The sequence below is a fragment of the Aquila chrysaetos genome, chromosome 10 (assembly GCF_900496995.4).
Source record: "Aquila chrysaetos chrysaetos chromosome 10, bAquChr1.4, whole genome shotgun sequence".
Taxonomy (NCBI): Eukaryota; Metazoa; Chordata; class Aves; order Accipitriformes; family Accipitridae; genus Aquila; species Aquila chrysaetos.
This window is the reverse complement of record NC_044013.1, coordinates 18,592,904-18,618,522: the sequence shown is the minus strand read 5'-3', so window position 1 is coordinate 18,618,522 and position 25,619 is coordinate 18,592,904. Positions and strand designations below refer to the sequence as shown.

Sequence of the window (25,619 nt, the reverse complement as noted above, 5' to 3'; positions counted from 1 at the left end):
GATAAACTAGTGACAAGCTCACATAATTTGACCTTTAGTTCCACCTCTATATGAAGCAAGAAATGCTATTTGTAGAGGGAATTCCTTCTAAAACAAATTGTCATTTTTAAAAGTGAAGCTTATAGCCATCTACAAAAGGTTTGGAAAAAAGAAATTGTTTTTTTAAATACTTCCCATTAAATTTCACACATGGAGCAACACAAAAGGGTTCAACTAAAGAAGTGCCATATATGGTCTTGGATGCAACCTCTACGGTTTCTCATCTGGCTAACTTTTAAATGCACAAATATTATTTAAATAAAAATAAGTCTCCATAACATGAGAGGTCAGAGACTACTTTTAAGTCCAGAGAGACACAGAATTAATTTGAACAAACCTAACCAACAACTTCTAATCAGGTGTAGGTGACACATTTCAGAAAAAAAAGCTTTTCTTTCTCCGAGAATATTTAACTAGCTTTTTGTTGTTTGAACCACAGGCGAAGAACATGCTGAAAAAGATCAAAACTTCCCTGGCTTATATGGAAAAAGAAATGTCTGGTTTTTCCTACCATGGCTGACTTGAGAAAGGGCACTCGTGCTGGACAGCTCCCAATACTCCAGTTCAGAAATGGGATCCCTTTTCATGACAGAAATTTAGAGGAAAATTTTTTCACACTAATTGGGAAATTCAGGTTTCTGTTGACTTATCTTCCCATTGCTTATACAAAGGTAGAATATCTCTTCTTGTGTTTTGATTTCTACAATTCAAGGCATTTGAATCCTGACAATTCTTTTCAGAACTTCCCAGAGCATACACACCACTGATAGTCTTAAAAATGCTCTTCATCAGTCTCTGGGTTTTTTGCAGTCAACTGTGGTTTCAGTCATATATTGAAAAACAGTTAAAGATCAAAACATACTGATACATTTTGATGGCTTTCCTTGTTGTCCAGAGTTAGGCAGCTCCTCATCTCCATAACTTCTCAACCCTCTGTAGGTTTTTCTTGACCATGCCCTAACTGTCTGTACCATTCAATAGCTAGAAAAACAGCAGTTTTCTGCTACGAATCCAAACAAGTTAACAAAATACTTGCTAGCCAGTCAAGGAATAGGTTGATGCTACCAAGTAACTCTCATAGTCCTACCCACGGAGTGCTTTTTCCCTGTCTTTCCAGAATTTTTTTTTTAACTTCAATCCTTCTTTTTCTGTTCACTCCCTCTGCTATTTAGTCGTTCTGGGGGCTGAGTGAGGACAAGTATATCCAAAATGAAGGGGTAAATATTAAACTATTAAATTCTCAGTTCTAAAAATGAATTTAGGAAAACAGCACCTGGCAATTTCAACTACCTGCAATCAAAAAGATATTTTGTCAGACATGGAACTAATTATCAACTGATATGAATTCTAGTTTGTGCTCTCGATAAGACAGGATATGCTAGCTCTATTTAAATATGATTAGGCCTGTTGCTCTTCATCTCAATACCCAATCCTTTTCTCTAAGGATTCCTCTATTATGCAAACAAACAGCAAAGCAATTAAACACTTCAAAAAGGAAGACTGAAAGTTTGTGATGAAAGAATTATCATCTTCACCTCCTGAAATATATAAAACAAACCACATGTTAGGAAATACTCTTCTGCATTACATAATGCCATTCTTCTGTTCACACCATTCACAGAAACATCTGAGCAGAAAACATTTGAGGTCATTTAAACATCTGGACCTATCTTGCCACAAAAATCTATCTACCCTCTGGTTTCTGAGAAGTTGCAAGCAGAAGAATTGAGGATGCTTCCTGAAAAACTACCCATAAAATGGAGGCTGCTGTGTGTGTGTGTGTTAAATAAGTTTATATGTCTTAATGGTTAAAGCTCTTGCATGAGATTCTTACAATCCTTTATGTATAAATTCACATCTGCTGGACAACACATGAATTATGAGATAACACTACTACGGTATCATCTGCATTTCACTTTCATATTTTTCTTCTTTATAAAGAAGTATGTAATTTAATTATAAATCTGTCAAATCCAAACTACAAATTTCCACTAGCTTCTGTTCATTTGTGAGTACCTCTCCAAAAACACCTTCTGATGGCCCTTTCCATGTCTCTAAATAGTAGTGATTAATTCTGACACCTTTTAAAAAAGCTGCATTAGTAGATTTCATTACAAATTCCCCATATCCACAAATAAAACTAATCCATTCTGATGGAGAAACAATTCAACACAAAATGCACAGACGGTTAGTGTTTTCTATGCCACTTAAATTCAGACCTATCAGAATCAGTGTAAGAAAACTAGACGGTCTAGAAAAGTTAGGACTGCTCATTGAACTGAGTTCCAAAAATTACCTTTTTTCAACAGGCTTTATAAAATTTAGTCAAAACAGACTTCACTGTTACATCATGCTCTGGATCAGGATAATTGCATTACATCTGCACAAACTTTGTAACTGCACTAAGTACTATATAGCCAGTTGTCTAACCTATTACTAAAAGTATCTTCATTCCAAAAATCAAAACACACTGCAAAAAGAAAATTTCAGCAACAAAACTGTGAAACAACACAACCATGTTGTGGCCTACCTCTCAGGATAGCATACACCAGCGAGACCCTTGCTACACAACAGAAAGCCTTATGATGAAGTATGCATAATGCCGAAACCTGTTCTTGCCACATTTATTGATTTAATGAGTGATGGCTTATTTTCAAAATCAATCCATTATTCCTATGAAGTGATGAATGCTTTCATCCTTAAGCAGTTTCAAACTTTAGCCTCAACATGTGGAACTTCCTTGATCGCATGCATCAGTTACTGAAAGCAACACTTTGAACTGTGCACTCAATATACCGCCCAAGACAAAGACATTAGCTGGTAATTCTTGTGCCTTCAGGGATCTCTCTTCAGACGAAATACCAGTTTTATGGGCTACAGAATCTTAGATAAAAGCTTACTCCCTTAACAGAAAATAGGAGTGTTCTTTACATTTCACCTTGCTCTAAAGCCATAAGAAGCAGAAAGCAGCAGCATCTTTCTTCCTCAAAATGCCAATAATACATGAAAGTCAAATTAAACAGTTATTTTACATTCTTTTTGTCCTAAGCCTCACTACCCTAATCTGAAGTGTTCTAGGAACAGATTGTGGGCTTCTTTCTTGAGACGAAAAGGAGAAACTTCTTTTTGGAAGAGAAAGCAGCTGACTTCTTTCTATGCACAGGCTAAAAAGAAAACATCTGGATGTGGCATGTACTAATGTTCAGACTCACCACATATAGGACTACTTGCCTACTTCTGGCCAAAGCTTTGCGATTGGTAGGATACCCGCACATCCTGGTAACTGAGAAGGAAGGGAAAAGAGCTGGAGAATTGTGACTAGTTTCCCACAAGGCAAGGTAAAGTAGCAGAGAAAAGGTATTCCTCTGAAAGGAACTTTGTAGAACGACATGCGTGTCACAGCGTTACGTATATATAGAGCTACTAACTGTCCAGTATCACTCCTTAGTTTATCCCTTTTACACTGGGAATTTACGTTCCCCTTAACTTCTGCAGTTTTCAAGTTTATAGCTTTATAGAAACAGACTAAAAAAAAAAGTGTGCCAAAATTACTCAAATGAAAACAAAGATTATTGGTTTTCACTCTGTAAGTGCTTAAGCAGTAGTGGATATGCAGCGCATGATATCATTCATTCTAACTGCTACTTCACCTATTAATTATCATTGCTAAAATGTATAAAGGGAGCTATAAGCACCCCGATATTCTGTTACATTGGTACAATGAAGAAAAAAATCTAGAGCTAAGCAGAATGCAACCCAAACACCATGCACTGTTAGGCTACATTGTCAAACAGTTACCAGCCGAGTCTACTAGCTATACTCACCTAAGCAGTATCACTGGAACTTCTGAAGAGAGGTAATTTATGTAAACATGGATGCCAGAACTAAAAACCTATGGGGTAACCGATTTTTTTTTCCTCCTCTACCTTTGTTTATCTACCTTGTTTGTTTCCACTCCCGCAATGATCAGTGTCACATTTTCCATTCTCTCTACCGAATTTTGTAACTCCAGTGACACTTATACCTCACCTTAAAAACATTTATCCTGCAGACTATGGTTTTATAATACAGCTGTAGATATCAACCAAGCCATATGGATCTCAGTGGTATTTTCAGTGCTCACTCTGCAATTTTTGATTTTCCAAATGGAATGTGTAGATTCCTATCATTATTCTAAACAGACAGAACATCTGCTCAATGTGTTTTATACACTGAAAAGAAAAAAAGGAAGTCATTGTAAACTATATATGGAATCTACATATAAAAATATTAGAAGATTTACAAAACATGTAACTGTTTGGTACAAACCAGGGATACAGAGGCATCTGTAGCTGGTTCCAACACTGCGACAAATGCCATGTGCACAAGGATTCAGAGCGCAAAAGTCAATCAGCTGAGCACACGTAGGTCCTGTAAATCCAGGACTACAACTGCAGGAGAAGGCAAGTCTGTCTGCATAACAGGTTCCATTGTTCTGGCAGGGAGATGATGCACAAGGGTCTATTTTGTCTTCACAAGAGGCTCCTAAAAACCCTAAAAGAAATAAATAGTTTTGATAAGTAAGCATTCTGCTATGCACACAATATTAATAACTGAAGCAAGTTAAAAGTAAGCCATTGATATAGCTAGATTCCTATTTTTTTAATTATATGAAAATTACAAAAATACAGACTTCCTATAGATATTAAACTCTAATTTTACCCAGTAACACAGTATGATAAAAGATGTTTCAGGTAGAATCATACTATCATATGATTAAGGCAGTGAATTGCAAAAATATTTGTTGAAACTGTCAGTGCTTATCCACTTTCTGAAGTGTGTCTGGCTAGAAAAGCAGATAAGATTTTCTAAAGATCAGGAACAGACTAGCCCGGAAAAAAAAGAAAAGCCAAAGCTGACCTTTTTTTTCATTACTGTTAATGTGTATGTTAAGAATAACAACCTCTAAAGCAGCACGTGAGTTTACTTGAGCTTCGATAATTTAATAGAATATCTTTTACAAGAACATGCTTCTCGTTAGCAGGAGAGACAATGATTTATTGAAGCAACACCGTGTAAAAATTAGACATAAAGGATATTCTTGCAAGGGAATTTTTTTAATCAGATGTAGAAAAGAATAATATATGAACAAATTGCAGTATAATAACTCTAGATTGTATCTATACATACGCATACATCATATATGTAGTAACATGATGTGTGGTTACTGTACCCAAAAGCAAGTCAGAAGAGTATATTCAAATTCTAGCACCCTTCCAAATAAAAGAGAAAATTGTCCTTTCCATTCAATTCCAATATTTTTTGATGAGTATTTGGTCCATTTGTACAAAACATTATTTTTCAGGCTTAAAGTTCCCTGGAATATCTTACATTATACAACAGCTCTTAACATTACAATACACCAGGAATGAGAAATTAGGAGCAAATCAGACCAGCCTCCACTCAAGACCAGCAAGCCAGCTTCACCAATCTAACAGAAAGCGTAAACCACTGCAGTTGTGCCAGTCTAAAAGACAAAGAACAGACCACATTGCCACTGCTATCCAGGAGATTGTAGCAACATTTCAGACACTAAAGAAAATAAGTAAATGCATGAAAACTGTTCTAGGATTTGAAAAATATTTAATCAGAGAGAAAAACAAAATAAAATAAAAAAAAACCACACAAAACAAAACAAAACAAAACCCAAACAAAAAAAACCCACCACACAAAACATGCCTGGTGGTGAGAGAAAGGATCAAGATGGAGGAGATGTCTCTGTTATATAGCAGCCTGCAAACAACTCAGAGCATGAAAACAATGACAGGTGACACTTTGGATTAACACTTAATATTGAAATCTTATCCCTGATGGAATGAAGCAGATTTTTGGCCTTACTTCGACAGGTTTTGTATCCGTAAAGTCTCGCTGCTGGATTAAAAGCAGTTGATGTATTAGAACTGAAGCCCTATATTGTATAAAGCTTATGATGAATAACGAAAGTGAGACCAAATACCACATTCAATACATACTTTACAACATCTCGTTATCTTTTACTGACTCAGTAAATATTTTTGTTCTAAACAATGTCATTCCACATTTCAAGCAAGGTACAATTCATCAGGAAATAGTGTTCAGTTAATTTTGACAGATGTGTTACTTTCAGGGCATTTTGTTTTTCTTTCTTTTCTAATTAGTCATGATTCACATTGAGGTGAGTTTAACTATTTAACTGTAGTTCTAGCACTGTAATCATGGGTAGCAAGTCAGGGGTTGCAATTTCTGAAAACAAGCGCATAAGAAATAGATTAATTTACGTTTTAAAGCATAACAAAAAAACCCCAAACATTTACTAAAAACAAACATAGTTTGTTCTTGATTGATTAGATTTGTTGAAAACCTGGGCCAGAAAGATCTAGTGAACTGAGCATAGTCTGTCAACTTGACTGAGCTCCAAGACTTGAAGAGTGAGTGAGGGCTAAGATAATCAGCCTAAAGACATTGAAGTTTCCAGCATACACCACACAAAAGGGATACTGGCAATTAATTTTAAATACCCTGAGGATATTTATAGATCCACAAAAGCTCGGTGAACTGCATCAGAAAGAGAGGGAAATGGTATTAAACAACGGTGAATAACCCACACAGAGTGTACTAGAGGGATCTACTTAGAGAATTAACAAAACTCAGATTATTGTAACTAAGAAAAAGATGGAAAGGCCACAACTGCCCTGTGAGTTCCAGAGAAAACTAGGATATTCTGGGCCACTGTTGGCAGCAGGATTTTAGGAACATCCTCAGAATAGTCAGTCCTGGACAAATGACTTAAAAAGCCATGTTTCCCTCATATGCTCATAAATCTTAAGCCAGAGCTATGGAATGAAAAACAAAGAAAAAATAATCCAATTTAAAAAAAAAGTAATAAAAAAAAAGAAACAACCTACGGATTGAACTTTTAACAGTTTAGCCATAAGTAACTCAGCAACAGACTAGGAAAGAAAAGCAGGTGTGGCAGGGCACAGGCAAAGAACAGGCAAGAGCCTTCTGGCCTCTCCATTTTGCTAACCTATGGCTCAGATTGCTTCACGGGCTTTAGCAGGACCACCTGCACACCGGTGTTGAAGAGGGAGAGCTTAAGAACAGATACTGCGGAATCCTGTATGAGAGGTCCTTCCCGTAGATGGTAACTTCATAACCATCAGAAACTGAAAAGAACAGAAACCCTAAAACCAAGAATCTAATTCCAGCAACAGTTTACTGACAAATTGAAAAAGCCTGTCCCGTTATCATAAAATCCTAGACAGATTTAAAAGAATCTGCAAGGACTTTTAACTATTACCAGGAGGAGATCAGCCAATGACTCCGGTGAAATCTCTACACTAACTCTGAAACCGGATTAAAAAGGATCAAAGAGATCTGAGGTCACACAATGACACTAATGCTGCTTCACTACAACCTTTGCAATAATCTTCCCTACAAAGAGAAGCTTACTGGCAGATGGCTAATGTTTCAAGTGACAAAGCACTTCAGGAACATATTCAGGTTTAAAATACGCTAAAACATGTTGCCCTTGTGCTATCTTGGACTGCACTGCGAAACGCGTTTAGTTGATTTTGGAAGTTTAAATCTTATGTATGAGTTAAATAACCAAAAATACTCAAAGCAGCAGTAGTTACACATCTGAACTGAAGATCTATTATTTTGGCATTTCTGAATGTACATTTAAGTCCATGCCAATAAAACTGTTGAAAACAAATAATGCAAATAATAAATTAAAAAAAACAAAGTCAGAGGTGTATTGGTTGAAAACGGAATCAAATGCTGGAGAAAAAAAATAATAAAAAACAGGATTATTTATCTGTGGATAAATATCCCCTGGACTGTTCTTCAGCCAGCTAACAGGAACCCAACACTGCATCTAGGTCGTTATTGGTGTAACAGGGACATGACTGAAATGTAAAGACTACTCATGGTTTGAAAGCTCTGAATGCAAAATTTACCAAAGGAATAACACAGAAGGTAAAGGAGAAAGGCAATATTAGAAAAGATTTATACTGCTAAAAACCACAATACAATATTTCTGCTTACATGGATCAGACCATTTGGCTAGTTGTCAAGAAGAATAGAAGTATTAAGTCAGGTGATATTCTTTATATATTGCTACAGACCTGCAGGGCAGTGATAGAAACTAGATTAGAAAATATTTTCAGAGATAGAAAAGCTCTGGATAAAAGCCAGATTTCTCATCACAGTGGGATTTTAATTACTTGGCTATTGAAAGCAAAAGAGCCATGTACAAATCAAGGAAGTTAAACATTTTCTGAAGATACTGTACAACTGCTTTTTATACAGTCTGCGGAACAACCAACTTGCCTGAATTTTATGTTAGACCGAATTCCAAGAATTACACAAATGTGAAAAATTAAGTCTAGGACTCAGGATTACAAAACCTTTAGGGTATGAAATACAGGGATAAATATTAAAAGAAATACAGGCAATTATTATTTTCCCTATAGAAAATTGTTTTGTGAGGAAATATAAGATGCCTGATGGTATTTCATCAGAATTCTGTAAAGGGGAAAAAGATACTCATCATAAGGAATCTAGAAATCATTAAAATGTAGTTGTAAGATTTTTATTAAAATTCACCCTCACAAAGTCTTTATGGATAAAGATGAACAGACGCTAAACCCATTAAAGCATTAAGGAGAAGTCTATTAAAAATAAGAGCAATTTGGGAAGATGCTAGGTAAAAACATTAGATTAGCAGAAAGTACCAGAAACTAAACAGCCATAAAAAATTTTAATTAACAACAAAATGTTTTTCAGGTAAATTAAACTCTCTTATGATAACATGAAGACTTCTGCATTCTCTAATCACCAGTAATCTTGGGAAATCTTCGATATGCAACAGCTGTGTGGCCTAGTTTCCTGGAATCAAGACAATAAATAGGTTTATTGTACGTAAACCTGAAGAAGTTAGAATTACATCTGCAAGATATAATATAGAAAAAGGCTTTTACATGAACAATGAAGCCCAGAAAAAGTGAAGACCTTGAAACTTAAACTATTCTTAATCTAGGCAAATAACTTCTGTTCTCCCAGTCAATTAAAATTCATGGTGACAATGTGCATTTTCTAGCTGCTATTGCAAATCAACACATATGAATCACAACTTAGCATCTTCTATAGCTGTCAAACTCTATTTTTTAAACCACAGAAAGCACAGTAAGAGCATTCATAAATTTGCTGCTTTCCAGTATTTCCAGAAATACCTGCAGGTATTTCAGGGCATTTTTGCTCAGTGTGTTGCCTAGCTGTTGTTACCTGCAGCTAGTCAAATCAAATTGTCAATAGTAAAATAAAATCAGTCCAGAAATGTGAATTTCAAGTAATCTATTCCTAATCATAGCATTGTTTTCTCTCTATCTCCTTCTACAGGATGGCTATGAAATCCATTATTGCTGATGACTATTTTTCAAAAATATATTAATCTGAATGAAAAGATTTCTGCCACTTCTGTCAGAGCAGGTGACCTCTGCATAGAGAAAGTAGCAAAATCCCAAGAATCCAAGCCAGTTTCACGTGGTTGGCCAGCTGAATGCTTGCTATTTTTATCAAAGTTTAATGTTTCCTATAACACTGAATGCAGTTCATCTGTACACATCATCAGGACATTAAAATTGCATGTAACAGAACTTCAGAAACATCTTGCAACAGAAGTTTATTTCTTTGAATAACTGATCTGCGCTTTGCTCATTATTATCTGGCTTTGTTCAAAACTATATTCCACTACTAATTTAATTTTCTTAGGACCAATATTAACAAAGGCTCTCCAAATGTTTAAAATATGTAAAACATATATATATACAAGTACCAAGTCTTTCATTCTATCAACTTCACAAAATTTGCATGTGTAAGGAACAGATTAGTGAGACTTGCATTTCCTCACCACACAACCAGGCAATTTCCATACACTTTAAAAAAAACCAACCAAACAAACAAACAACCCAACTTTTAACAAATATTTCAATGAATTTAATAACTACGTAAGTAAGGATAACTAGTTTCTCTATCGATGAAACATTTATTGTAATTATATTTGCTTATTCCAACCAGCTTTTTCTATGTTTCTAACTATTATTTGTATATTGAATTCCACTTCAGGGTGCTTTGGGAATTTACATAACTTCTCAGTGACTTAAAGAAAATGAAGTAACCAAATTTATAAATTGATGAGCAGTACCCCAATCAACTCGAAATTAATTAATATTACTGTCAATACAGTAGTATGTTATACATTACAATAAGTGGAAGAAAATCAGAGGAGATATCTAAGAGTGATATGGGTATTTATGGAATCATTCTCAATATGAATTTCAAATATCCATGTTCAGGTTGACATATGTTTGCTATGTGTAGGTTTTTAGAATGTCTAGAAATTTCTTTGCATGGTCATCTGAAGGTAATATTTGCTAAACGTATGTTTATTATCATGAAACTTTAAAGAGGACAATCAAAGATCCCTACCACATTGTAAGTAACTACAACATCCCAAACATCCTTTTCACAATAATAAAGAGTAAAAATTTTGAACAAAATTTTCAGTCCTTAGTATTGCATAAGCTTCTTCACTATAAATTTGAGTATAAAATCCAATTTTCTCTTTAGCACAGGTGACTCAACTTCAGATAGCAGTTTATTTTCTGACATATTTGGGACATTAAAATCTACAATGCATCACACAGAAAATGGAATCTGCAAGCATAAAGAAATTTTCTTTACTAAAGGACTCTTAAGACAGTAAAATTGTCTAAAGAATAATCATTAAATGTTCATATCTGATTCAAGCTGCTCTTTCAGTGCCTCCGATCTCACCTTCTCTAAGTAATCATATGCTACTTTCATGAACCACAGATCTCACTTGCAAAAGAAATGCACAATCTCGAGATCATTCCTCATTGTTTATGTCTCATTCCTTTTTCTGCCATCCTTTTCTTTTCCCTTCATGATACTTTCCATCTTCTCTTATCATTTTCTGCCTAACTACATTATATCTCCAGTCTTTTAGTTTTTACACATATATAAGCTCCTTGGCTACCTTTCCCCCACTGTGCTGAATTAGCACTACAGAAAGGAAGGCCTCTTCTCAACAAGCAATTACTGTTAAGCACAGCAGGAGAATAGCAGCAGAGCAAGAGACCTCACTTAAATTAGAAACCTATCATGGGTTTTTGGTAGGGTTTTTTTTTAATGGAAAATTTGAGGACATGCTAAAAAATAGCAAATCTGCAAGTTATTACATCTGCAATTTTCAATTAACTATCCTTTGTTGTATTTACAAAAATAACCAGATCTCTTCAAAACCCAAACAAAAGCTTTCAAACCTCAAAAGAAGAAAGAAGAATCACAGGAAATGCAGTTGTTAGTAAATTTAGAGAATATAATTTGTTAAACCAACCCTTTCTTTCCCTCCACAAAATATCTGAATTCCTGAGCTCATTGGCATTAGATCTTCCCGAACAAGAGAGAAAAGCAACATCTTATTATCTAACATGCCCATTAGGCTACTCCAGAGCAATAGCACTGGCCCTTGCAGACAGACTGTGTCACTTCTGCCCCAACACTCTCCCCTCTTGATGGTGGGGACATGAGTAGGAAGCACAGCCACATAACTTCATGGGAAGCATTCGCTCTTTGAAACAACAGTAATTATTAGGGAGTCAGGGAGAACCTTTGGGGCTGCTCTTGAGTTATCACAGGCTCACTCAAGAAGAGCAACCGTGCACACAAGATGGCATTTGTTCCTGCAAACCTAAGAATGATTTTCTTATGTCCAAGGGACTGAGAATCAGACACAGCATGTATGAGACTGTTCTTTCTAAGGGAAATAACCCTGGGCAGTCCAGACAGAAAGCGATTCCTGAAAATTTCTATCCCCTCCAAAGGCTTTTTCTGCATTGGAAATAATACAGGTCAACGTAAGAAAACTGATTTTAACAAGAGTTGTAAATGTATTTCAGTAAAATTTCTTTCTTGTGTTGCCCCAGTGCTTTTTGAAAACATTTATACCATGTGAGCATGTTAGACATATAAATAAGCAATCAGAGTAACAGCCCTTCCCCCAATTCCGTCCTTGCTCTGTAACACGGCTGTTCTTGGAAACACAGAAATTATCTTGGGAGACTAGAACTGGTAAATCTGCACAGAAAGTTTCAGACAGGTGACCCAGAATGCATGTTTGCCTATCAACAAAGTCTATGAGTAGAGGTACTTCTTGAAGTTGCTAAGTAACTGTAATTTCTTTTCTTTCCTCTGGAAGGGTCAAAAAGCCCATCATATCTTTAAGTAAAGTCCAGAAACCATAGAAAACCTCAAGACTTCAAGCAGAAAAGGAGCACAAGTTTGTAGCACATAATTAGAACAGAGTGCTAACAAACAAAAATACCAGAATACTGAGAAAATGGTACCACTGTGCCCAGAAGGAAAAAGAGCAGAGCACACAGCCTAAATACTAAGATAGTACAATGACAGTGCCAAAATAAGCCTACTTAAAGCAGAACACACAACAGTGACAACTGGAAACTTATCAAACCCAAATATGGATCAGTGGCAAAGAAAGGAGCAGAAGATAAGTATTCAAGAAACAAAGCAGGCAACAAGAATGTAGGACCAGGTGGTGTGACACAGAGATAGCCAAACACACGTAAAACTGAGAAAAGAGAAGCGCAAGGAACTTGGTTCTCCTGCAGCAGCAAAGCTGCTGTCAATAAGAATGCTACACATCAAGCAGTGGCACAGCAGATAACCTCTCCGTCGCTCTCTTTGGGGAGAACAGCTCTGGACGGAGAAGAAGGGAAGGTCTTCCTCTCCTGTGCTTCAGGTCTCCCACACGGCACAGGGGAATGGCACGGGGCCCTTGGCTCCGGCGTACTTGCCAGAGCAGCATTGCTGCCCGCGGCCGTGCCAGGGCCTGCGGGCCAGGCGGAGCTGGCAGCGTGCCCCGCTCCCGTCCACGGGCTAATTGCTGCTGGCACGAGCTCCCTGAGCAGGAGAGCAGCCACAACCCCGCACGGCACCCAAGGCATAAACGCCTTCCGGCAGGGCACCGAAGAGCTGCGCTACAAGCGCCTTATCGCAGGCGCAGCACCGCAGCAGACCCCCAGCAGAGGATGGGTGATGGGGCCGTGCGGGGACCTCAGCCCACCAGTAACCTTGCCCCGTGGCCAGCGTCTCAAATGGCGGTAGGAGAGGAGTTGAGAGATGGTCAGCATATTCTTTACCAGATCATCAGGAGCAAGCAATTAAGGTATGCCACACACGGAGATATGGCAATTCTAAAACAACGAAAAACCCCAGTAGCTACTTTTCCAAGCATTTATTATTGGAAAGATCATTTCCGGCAAAGCATCCTTAATGAAATCTGTTCAAGGATCTTAAGAAAAACGCAAGTAAATTATTGACCAAGTCTAACATCTAATAATTTTCTCACTGAATTTTGCTACTAGTTATAAGGCAAACAATTTTCCAAATGCACGATCTGCACTGCTGTCAAAATGTCAGTGTCTGTGTGTCAACACAGCCGTTAAGTGGGTCACTCATTAAAGCAAAACACTCTAGAAAAGCAAGGAATCAGTCTAAAGAAATTACAGATAATCTTCATTATTAAGCAAGTATATATTACCGCAGCAGTTCTCAAAGACTTGTACCCTTAGAGTAAGCGTAAGGTGTTGGCAGAATAAAAAACAACATCCACAGATCAAGTAAGAACAGGGATATAATTAGTTCGAGGTTCTAATCTTAATTATAAATAACTAATAGAAGCCTTCCTAATTGAGAGCTTTCACTCCTGATAATTTTTTTATGAGCAATTTAGGCATCTGCCATTCCAGTCAGCAAACTGTTACGAAAGCACTTGTGGTGTCCTCATTTTGCAGAGTTACCTTTACAGCATTTACCAATGAGAATCACCAAAAGGCTTTCATGTAGAGAAAGGAATAAGTCCAAACAGAAAGAAGAATGAATTAAAACTTTGCAGGATTGAAATCATTCCTTTGTTTTTGAATTACTGCTCTTGCACACATTTTAGCCAACTGACCGATATGCAGAAATATGCAAATACTACAAGGGAGGCACCTCTTTCTCACACATTTACTGGACAACACAAAAATCAGACCACACCCTAAGTCTCCTCAGATTCACCTTCCTCACAGTGCTGGACCCTGAATTCTACTGTAGAGGTGCCAGAGAATGAGAGAACATTTCTACAGCACATATACACCAAAACACAAGCTCCTACCATACTTCATATACTATTGCTGATTATACAAAGAGTTCTCATCTGGATTTTTTTCTGCCTACAATTATGTCCGAGGCACAATTTTAAAAATATTTAAAAATATATATATAAATATAACTGAAAATTTAGACTAAGTACACCCTGCAAAACACCAACTTGTATGAGGTACTAGATAGGTCTGCCGTTTACCTTCTGGGCACTGACAACTGAATCCATTGATGTTGGATGAGCAGGTACCTCCATTTTGGCATGGCTGCTGGATGCAATGATCAATCTCTGACTGGCACAGCTCTCCAGTGTAACCTACAAAACAGTACAAAACATTCAGAAAATATAGCAAAAATGAGGTTTTATCACTAAATGTATTACTAGGTCATTCAAACAGTATCATTAGTTTTCCGGAATAAAATTAACCAAAGTAAGAAACAGAATCCAGGACAGTCTTCTAATTTGTTATATTTCTTATAAATCTCATTCTTATAAAATGAGATTTTTAATTAGAACTTATACTTCACTGGAGAAATATAAATAAGTAGTGGAAAGCTTGAGATCACATCAATTGTATTTTACCAGCAGCAATATTCTGACAGCACCAGTATAATGGAGGTTGGTGTTGGGTCCTCATCAGCACCCATATAATCTTTAGCAAGACTTTAAACAAGACTTGACATTATGAATTATTTGTGCATATGCTGAATGACTGTCATTTGCTCCTACTTCTGGGCTTCAAGAAGAGTGTTTATTTTAAGTGGGAGCTGTGAAGAACTGCTCAGCACAGTTGCAAACTCTTCCAACTAAGTTCACAAGCTACAGATTGTGTGTACTGTACTATTTGACCATAAGTTTACTTTGTTCCATATGTCTGATGTCTATAACACATCCCCAAAAAATGAACAAACTTACAAAATACAATCGAAATGATTAAACACTTCAAACTTAAATTCCTTAACAAATACCACACATTCCTCTTTCTAATTTTTATTTACGTCCAAGAAACTATCTTGGATGTGTGACTGAAGAAGAAACTACACACTACACACAGACGCATTTTATTTTTTAAAAGGAACCCTACTTAAAATTGTAAATATTTTCCATACAAGTATGTTTAACACAATGTCTGGTGTTAAAGACCAGTAAGCTATGACTAGGTGACACTGTTAATACACTGCTAAGAACAGGTATCTAAGACAAAGACCCCAAGGTGAGATAGAGGACATGCCTGGACTAGGATTTTGCTTATGCAGGGGAGAAAAAGTAAAAAGAAAAAAAAAGAAAAAAAAGAAAAAAAAAAATCTTATTTTTTATTAAAGAATTATTTTTAATGCAATCAAAATTAACATTTTTAAGTCTTTTGGGCAGGCCAATACCTATACCTGTTCAAATCTATTGATGTCACCACAGAATAGCTCTCAACACAGACTGTTATGTTTGGAGTTGCTAAAGCACTATTACAGAAAAGGATCTATAAGACTTTCCTCTCTGTGTACCTTACTGCTTTTTATATGCTATAGAGCGCTAAATTATGATCCTATTTTCTGCAATGCAAAACCTAGGAAAAGAAACTCGGTTGTATGTTGCATCTGGATTAATGCCCATAAATCACCTAAACTGGAGAAAAATAATGAGGGTGAAAACCAGAACTGTGCTCTCATGAGGTAGCTCCTCTGGACCGGATTGAGGCACTTGGAGGGACGTCAGTCTCACTCTGTGTAACTACTGATTTTCTGTAATTCTAACTGGTCTCAAATTAACATAAAATTTACAAAAACAGCAATGAAGTATTCTAGAAAACTACATCAACTGATTTCTTTCATCTATAGGCTTCATATTTTTTTCAAGTCCTCACATTCAACTGATTATTTTTATGAATCATAACACAGTATTGAATAAGCTTAACTCATTTAAACATGTTTCCATCTTTAAACTGCTACCAAGTTTGTGAAAGCTAAAAATTACCCTGGAATTCAACGCACATCCAAAAGAATGTTGGCACAGAAAAGCAGAAATGATTGCGTTGCTCAGAAGCTTGCTACAAGAATCTGACTTCCTGTGATTGTCATTATAGCTTGCGGGAAAACTCATCAGAGATAAAATTTTATGTCAGCTTTAGGAAAATAAATGTCTCAGCTTGTTATTATCTATAGGGCATGTTTTGTCCATCTGAAAGAGAATATGATTCAGGAATTTCACAGCAAATATGTCGCAAGTGCTACAGATTAAGAGGTGCTAAGCAATCATTGGTGGGGGGGGAGGCAGTTTTCTGGTGAGATACACTTCAAGAATCATTACACCTATTCATTTGGTGCTGATGCTGATCTTCATAACGCTTCTTTCTATCATGATTTGGGAAACATGATCCTATTTACGTACAATGCTTCTGAAACTTCCATATGGAGACATTTATGATAATTAAATATTTATTTACCATTTTATTTAATATTTTTCCATATGCAATGAATAGTTTTTAGAAATTAATAATTATATGAAAACAGCTAGTTTTCCTATTTTTTGATGTGTGGGCACAAATTTTGGGGGAAAAAAATATGAGTAGAAACACAAGCCACTGAAGTTAACAATGATTAAGCCATCTGTATAACATTAGACATTTGCCATTAAAAAAATTAAGAAAAAATATTTTTAAAAAATTAAAAGCTAAACCTAAACATAATGCATGGAGGCCATCAAGCACAACCATGCAAGTTCCAGAAGGTAATAAATGAAGTTAACTATATATGGCTTACTGAGGATTTACAGAGGGACTTGATCACACGGTCATTCAGAAAGGAAGCCTTCATATATGGAAACCAAATAATTTCATTCCATCTATTGTAAGCTTTGTTTTATACCATGAGAAGTAGAAGAAGTTTTGTAGATGGAAATATTTAGAATTTTGACATAATTTTTTTCCCCAATAGGAGCTAACAGTTGTTCTAGAGACAAGGAGAAGAAACAATTATGAAAATAACAGGGCATAAATTATATTTTAGAGAAATAGTTTCTAAATGGAAAGGATAAAATCCAAAGATAAAAGACAGTAAGACATTAATGGAAATATATTATATTTAAAAAATATGTAAGAGAAATACATTTTCTTCAAGAAACTGTCATGATCTTAGATATTGTTTCCTAGCATCTCATGGTATCAATTTTTCTACAGTTGTGTTAACACTTTATGAAGCAAGCAATTGAAATGCCTGTCCCTAATAGTGACTACATTTTTAACTCACAGGCAGCTTTTAAAATATGGAGAGGCCAAATTTAAAAAAAATACATATGCACTTGATGCAGATATCTGGGATCATAATAACCAAAAAAGCCCTAGGATTTTACATCATTACACAAATAAAATCAATTTGCTTTATCAAGGCACTGTAATTTGTAACTTACCAATTGAAGCAGGAACTATCACAGACTCGATCTAAGTGTAACAACAGCAGTGATACTTTTGGAGTCTTGTACAAAAGTGGGAAGTATATTTATGATGTTACTCTGCAAAACTTAGCTGTACAACTTGAAAATATTAAGCTTTCCTAGTGGAAACAGTCTTAGCCTTTGCAATAAGCACATCAGAATTACCATAAATATTCCCCCTAAAGCTTTTTTTTACACAACTAAACCCAAGAACTTTGAAGTATTTGGAAAAGTATTTTATATTAAAATTATATTCCAATAAAAATTTTGATTTCATGGAATTCAGGCAGGGTTTTTTAAGAATCATTCTTGTATTTCTTCTGAGGTAGGGAATTTGAAAAAAAGAAATTTAGCCTAATAGTACTTGATGTAGAACAATTTCCACAGTAGCAATCTCAATAAAAGCAAACAACACAAACAAAACAAACAAATACATTTTTTTCTTTTCTAATTGGAAGCTACTTGTCAAAATCCAAAAGAATTCTGAATCAACCATATTCAACATGACAGTAATGGTAGGGTTTGTTCAAACATTTGAAGTTTGTTCCACTCTGATCTTTCTCTTCTCATATTTAAATCATTATTCAACTGTATTTACATATCTTGTTAAAGTGACAGTTGATCCTTTGGCAAATTTATGAAATAGAGTACACCTGCATAACAACTTCACTTCTTTTCAGAGCAGCGTAAATCCAGGTCATTATGTAAAAATACAAATATAAATCCCTTTCTTGCTGCACATTCACTATGCTGACTTTAAGCAAAGAGAGGAAAAAGTGCAAGTCCTAGAGGCAGAAAAAGTATAATTAAAAGGAAATGTCTGGGCCATTGGAGAAAATGAAGGGGGCTTAATAATTTGCTGTTGCTGGTTTTCTAAACTGCAAAGTTCACAAAACAGTTCCGAGGATAGTACGTGGCAGCCACATTAAAGCATCACTTGCATCCACCTGCTTCTGGCTCAGCCATTTTTCAGGCTGGTACTTACACATGATCTACTGCAGCTAGAAGTTTCTCTAGCCTGTGCTGACATGCGTTGGAGTAAAGAATAACAATATTCCCATCTCTAAGGGAATATCAGAACACCTACTCCATGATCCTGCTTTGGAGCAGAATAAAGGAAGTATTGCTACATGTACCTTTTATATACACTTAATGCACACAGATACCTACCCAGCATCAAAGGCAGTCAATAACCATTTAGACACAACCACCACTAGAAACCTGACCAAATCATTCATTTCTCTATCTGCTTTTTATGATATAGCTTTTATATTCTGCAGATCTTTGAGTCAATTCTGGAAGCGCCTTCCTTCCCCCCCACCCCTTTTTTTTTTTTTCTTGTTCAGATAAGTCCCCTTTCTCTCTAATATCAACTGACCAGTATTACAGAAATGAAAATGTACAGTAATATGTTTGTAGGAAGCAAAATAAATTACCTGCTACTGATACCTAATCTTAGCCAACTTTTATTTTTAAATAATATTAGAAAATATATATTGAACTAACTTCTATTATGGTAATTGAGTTTGGTTTTGAAATGTAAAGTTCAGATAGCAGAGTTTTCTATAATAGCATTTAGTAAGTTTTTTTCCATCAGCATGTATCTTTAATTTACCCTCCAGCATATGACCATCATATTTAGTTTAATTTTTATTTCAATTAAGATGTCTATATTCATTTGATCAAATGTTTAAAGAAAATGTTCTTAAAATAACTTCAGAGAACTCAGACACTTGTTCATTAATCAAACCCACAAATTACTCAGTTTAGTTTATGAATTTTTAAAAAGTTTTGAAAATTTAAGTTAATTCTGAGCAACAATCCAACAACTGCATAGCGTGGAGAGAATTTTCTTCCATTTGATTGGTGCAACTGAAGAAAAGAGTTTACTAGTTACAATGAAAGCATGTTTATTGAAAGGTTAGTTATGATGTATACTTAAAATCTACATTGAAAAGTAAAAAAACAGATTAAGAAAAAGCTGATGTAAATTAAATTTTGGTCATCTCTTCTTAGTAGGTAAAGTTCTATTAGTTACAAATAATCCACTCATTGGGTTATGGTTCAGATGTGGGCTTTCAAAGGCATTTTTCACAGATGAAGAATCTTCCACAGCCTTTTAAAAACTGCCCTTATGTTGTCGCAGTATTTTTCTCCTTTCCTAGTATCTGGAGTTCCACAGTTCACTGCTCTGCAAAAGACATGCACCGAATGTTAAAACACAAATGCATTATTCAAAGCATAATACAAAACCTACCAGCCGGGCAGCTGCAGGTGAAATTGTTCCTGTCGTGTTTCTGTGCTACATCAGTGCATGTTGCGTTGTTCTGACAGGGCTGGCTCTGACAAGCATCAAATTCTTCACACAGGGAACCCTGATACTCATCCTCGCAGTCGCAGAAAAAAGTTGCCTAAAAACAAACAGGATATGTACTTCACAATAAATTTTCAAAAATTATGTTTTCATTGAATACTCTACTGAACAAAGATTTTTTTGTCGTTTTCCTGTTCGTAACAACAGTAGCTGCCATAAATACATCAACTGCACAAAGTTACTCTTTGAAATACTAAACGTGCACTAATTCTTCAGCTATGATTTTTAATGATGTCAGGTAATTTCATCTAGACGAGGAGGCTGGGATCAGATCCATAATGTCTAAATCACTACAATTTTTTTCTTCCACTCCAGAAATTACATTTATAGACTGGAATAACTGTCAAAATAACTAATGTGCAGATTTACTGCAACAAAATCCTACTACAAAGATGCACCCTTTATGTGAAGGGCAGGGCTGGGGTCCCAGAGGCTCACTGCAGTGGTACTTCAGTAGCAACACATCCCTTCAATTCTGTTAAAATATGTCGTCTTATGAACATATTTGTTACTTTTGCCAAACCCTGCTGCTTAATAAAAGATCAAGAGCACTACACCTGTTACAGATCTAAAATACTTACAGTAGGCATGATATGGCACATTTTTGTTAGTAATAAAATAATTAAAATTAGATTTAAAAAAATCTTTAGGTCACTAAGATTGCCAGGGAGGTCTCAAAGAATGGAAGCAAGGAAAGTTCTCTCATCTGTAGTATACATTTAGATTAAATATCTTACTTTCTTTGTTCATTAAACACTAGATGGCAACATCACTCACTTTCATGCGTTTCAAAGCCAGACCTTTAGGGCTGGAACGCAGCTGTCCCATGCACAAACATTATAATGCAAAGTACAGAATGTGCATGAAACTAGAAACAAAGAAATGGGGTTAGTAATTTATCTTCTATTTTTACTCGTGTTTGCTTCATATGAATAAACAGCTGTGACCTAAGTAGAAAAGAAAATAATCATCTTCACACAAATAAAAAACTTTACTCAGTAAAACCCAGATTTCATTCCTCCTTACAAATATTACACTGGTAGAATTTAAACAAGGATTAATACTATACATCTCCAAAACTCAAAATGATGGGTATGTTATTTATCAGGAGTGCCAGAAGTCCCTACTAAGTGTATGGTCTATACATGTTCTGGTATTTACCCAAGCCTCTTCACAAACAGCTCTGAATATCTCACATAAGCAATGACAGGTTTCCAAACAAGCCGTAGTTCAACAGAAAGGAAAGACAGGCAAGCAAAACACAGTCAAAATTATTATAATCACACAGCACAGTAACTTACTTTGAAGATAATTCATATGAGCTACACAGGAAAGCGGCTAACAGAGAGAAACAAATAATCACTTTTCTTTAAGAACTAAACAATTAACTAAATACACAGCAAGTATTTCCACATTTCCACATACCATTGGTGGAAAACACATCAGCACAGGGATCACTTTGGTCCCCAGAGACAACAGCGATCAGTGGTTCAAAATTAGTGTTGTCCTCAACATCTCATATCATTGGAGTCATGCAGTACCATTGTGCATACACAGGATCAGGACCCAGGTAAAGAGTGCACATAAACATGTTGCCTGCAGCATCCTTCACAGCTGTTCTAACTCTTACTGATGCTAAATTATGTTATTGACTTAAAGTGCTTGTTATCATTCCTGGAATGGAGTGTTGAGTTTAGACTTAATATAAAATCAAGGTTGCTACCTGTCTCAATAACTCACCTGTTCCGGATGAACAAAGTGAGATAGCATACTATGAAAACAATGGCATTTTTTCTTAAAATCTACATGAGTAGAGCATGTGGAAAGATACAGGCACTGTACCTAGATTCTGTGCCATTTAAAGAGATCAGAGTCTTGATCTCATTTAAATGTGTTTCTGGTCTTTGTGTATGCACTGGAAATGAGAACAGGCTTATCTATGTCTCTCTGATGCTTAAAGACATCCCTAAGCAAGAGGTCCAAGAAGTATAACATACCATCAAAGTTAACTCTGTCAGAACAGAGAGGTACCACGTTTGTTAGGTAGGCTCAGGTTCGTGGCTGTTTTATGCTAGATCTGAGAGTAAGATGCGAAGTACATCATTACCTGAACCATTTATCAGAGAGGAAGGGAATGTCTGTACTGTCCGCACAGACGCAAACAGCATGGCTCTGCTTGCACTAAAATCTCATTTTGAAGCAATGGAAGCTGATTATTATAATGTAAGTACTAATATATTTAGACACTGCAACAATCAGGCATTGCCTTAACAATAGTAATGCAATAGGAAGTTAAGAAAAGCTCAGATAATATTGATATCTCTTTAAGAGTACAATATAGGGATCAATTTACCATCAAGTGTAGTTAACAAAATGGGTTTTAAAGAAGCAAAAGAAAAGCATTGTAACACTTCAAACTAAAATGTCTAATGACAGATAACAGTTCTGAGATGCAGACAAGTTATTCCGTAGAGAAGATTAGGTGTCACCATTTTTATTAGGCATGTCATCTTCACTTTTCCCAAATGATACTATTAATTTTTTTCCTGAATAGATGACATGTACTAGCATATTTGAGGAAAACTAAGTCAAGAAGCAGCTACACACTGCCATAATGCTAGTACTAAAGTCACTATCTAAGAATTCCAAAACAATCTACTACCGATAGACAGTTCATCTGTGTATTTTACTTGACTATGGCAGTGCAAATGTATCATATATAATTTTGGATGGCAATAAAATAAATTCTTTAAAATAATTTTCTATTATCCAATCTGTAAGTATGATATTATAAATATAGTTGGAATATAGTACTTTTTTCCTATTTTAAGTAAGCAGAGTAGTAACATGCTTAGCAGATTCTAAAATTCAGACTAGAGATACCATATAAAGCTCACCTCTTCTCTCGTATTTTTTTTAAACTATAGTAAAGAAGCTGTTAAGACGACCAGAACAAAATGAATGCCTACTCTTTCTCTTGCTGAGAAAGACTTTCAGTATTTGTTTCAACTCAAAGCGAGTTGCTATAACATTTGAGCAAAACATTGCTGTATGATAATTACATATTTTGTATTTAGGAGTATATTGTTCTTAGGAAACTAAGTCCATATGTAGGAGAGCATGCCTTTAGGTATACATAAGGCTTTTTTATAATTAGCCTTTCTACAAATATAATCATGTCATCTACCCCAAAGCTTCTAGCCCATATAGAAGACATGGAAATATTGCTGTTCAGTTCAATACATTTCCCAGTGCAGGCAGAGGCCAATTTTTTTTGTGTATATCTCAAGGGTTCTAAATCTAGCTATAAAATTTCATATTTACACAGTCAGCTCTTCCATATTTTACATAGGAGAGCCGAAGCTACGGAACAGGGCAAGCTGTGAAAGAAATCATTTTATCCCCATATGTAAGCAAAATTGTGGCGCTCAAATCCAATGGATGGCCAAAGTTCACTTTAAAATCCTACACGGAATCAGAAATTCACACCAAAGAATTCTCTCCCTTTGGGTTAATACCAAGATTTTTCTCTTCCATTCACAGCTAACTAGTTTGAGGACAACTTAATCTGGTGAAAAGGTGAGTATATGAATGCAAAAGTGGTATTTATATTGTGATGATGCCAAGACCAGTATTATCCTTCTGACACGTTCCCACTTCCATTGTGGAAGAATGGCAAGCATGACAGCAAAGCAGAGGTACAAAGTTCATACAAAGGAAGGAAAAGGCATCACTTTGACTCAACATCACCTCACTTCACAGAACTTTATTCAAAGTGGTGAATTTTCTGTTCCTTTCAAAAGCAACAGTAATTGAAAAAGAAACTCTGCAATTAAAAGCTTTCCTTCGCATGTCCACACTCTATAAAAAGCACCTACCTGAGTAGAAGCTAAGTTATGTATCAGCAAGGGATGAGTAAAAACTGGCCAAGACCTCCAGGTTAGACCAGAATTCATTTGTTTATAGTTTTATGCACTCCATAGATAACAGTATGCCACTGCACTTATTTCACTGCAGATTGTTAATTACATTTAACTTTCCCATTAAGCAGATGTGTTACTACATTCTTTTACATTAAACTAGATTTGGAATAAAACTATGAAGTACATAAAAACACAAAGACAATCATTAATCTTCTTGGCACTGGAAGCAATGACTACAGCTGACAGAGCTCTTAGCTTGTGCATGGTATTAGGCCTTTTATGTATTCTTCTAAGAATTTGCTTTGCATCCTGCAAGACTAGATCGTGCAAAACAGAATGAATTATAGATAAAAACAAACAGCAAATCACAAAGGGCATGTTGTAAACCTAAAGAAAATTAAAGTTTCAGTTCTGCAAAAAGAAGTGCAGAAGATACGTCTTGTGGGAAACGGATACAACACTTGGTACATATCAAGCATGTAATTTTGGCAGTTGTTAGCTCCATCGTTAGGGAAATCATCAAGGTATTTTAGGGCATATCTCACCTAAGATGAGTTAAACAATGGCAAAAACATCCTGCTTAATGTAATATGCACCTTCTATTTTTACTTATGTTGCTTACGCTGGGCCTGAATCAGTTTCCTGGCTGAAGCTCCATTATGCAACTAATGGGCAAAGGGGTAAGGAAAACTGACAGACTTAAAAAAACACTATGGGCGAACAGACACAACATTTTTATTCTTCCTGGAGTAGGAAGCTGGACAGAAACTCTCTACATTGGGAAACACTGTATCTCAGGTTTTAGTGAGCTACCCCAGCCCAGCAGGCTACCTGGCATAAGTGTCACAGCACTCGAGAGGATCACTGGGCACATTCCTCATGTATTCAAGTTGTAGAAAATTCAGGAGCAGTTTGTAGCAGTGAAAATAAAAGCAATTACATTTCTGAAGTTAAAATTTTATTTGAAGATAAGAGATGTTGAGAACCCTGCTAATTCCAGTTCTCTGACTGCCATGAATTGATAGACGCCTCTTCAGAAACGAACTTCACCATGATTTCTATGTCCCATGGCTTCAGCCACAGGGCTGTCAGCCAACTACAGCCTGGTGCACGTTACATCAAACACACTACCTTAATAAATTTTCCTGCTATTACTCTGAAGTGCAAAGAAAGAATAGGTGGAAAGACATGAACAATCCTAAATTTTTTATTCGTTTTCCAGCGAAAGCAACACACTACATGTGCATGAGGGGGGTTCATTTATCACTAACAGTTCTAGTTTTAACATATAAAACTTTCCACGTCAATATTACAGGTGGGGACATACAGGTACTGATTTCTCTTTTTTTGAGTGACTAATACTTCTGCATAGATACAGGAAGTAACTTATTTTTATTTTGTGACATATGGCATGCAATAAGGGAAAGAAATTAGTCTCATAAAAATGGACAAACAACATGAAAAAATAGAAAATAAGACTATTTATCAAAGGTTTTAACTCTCAACTTGACCAAAAATGGAAAAAGACATTTTGATATGCTATTATATATAGTAAATTTGAACATATTATTTTTCATAAATTCAAGATGGTGAA

The 25,619-nt window shown here is 35.8% G+C and overlaps 1 protein-coding gene across 1 annotated transcript in view; it reads right to left on the bottom strand.

Annotated features, from left to right (window-relative positions):
* DNER (delta/notch like EGF repeat containing) overlaps positions 1 to 25,619 on the bottom strand; it is a 134,376-nt gene that overhangs the window by 26,087 nt on the left and 82,670 nt on the right. Inside the window, exons 6-8 of the mRNA XM_030028859.1 lie at positions 19,986 to 20,139; positions 14,507 to 14,620; positions 4,348 to 4,572 (exon numbers count right to left, since the gene is read on the bottom strand). Coding sequence (XP_029884719.1) covers positions 4,348 to 4,572; positions 14,507 to 14,620; positions 19,986 to 20,139 — 493 coding nt within the window. The remainder of the gene's footprint in view (positions 1 to 4,347; positions 4,573 to 14,506; positions 14,621 to 19,985; positions 20,140 to 25,619) is intronic.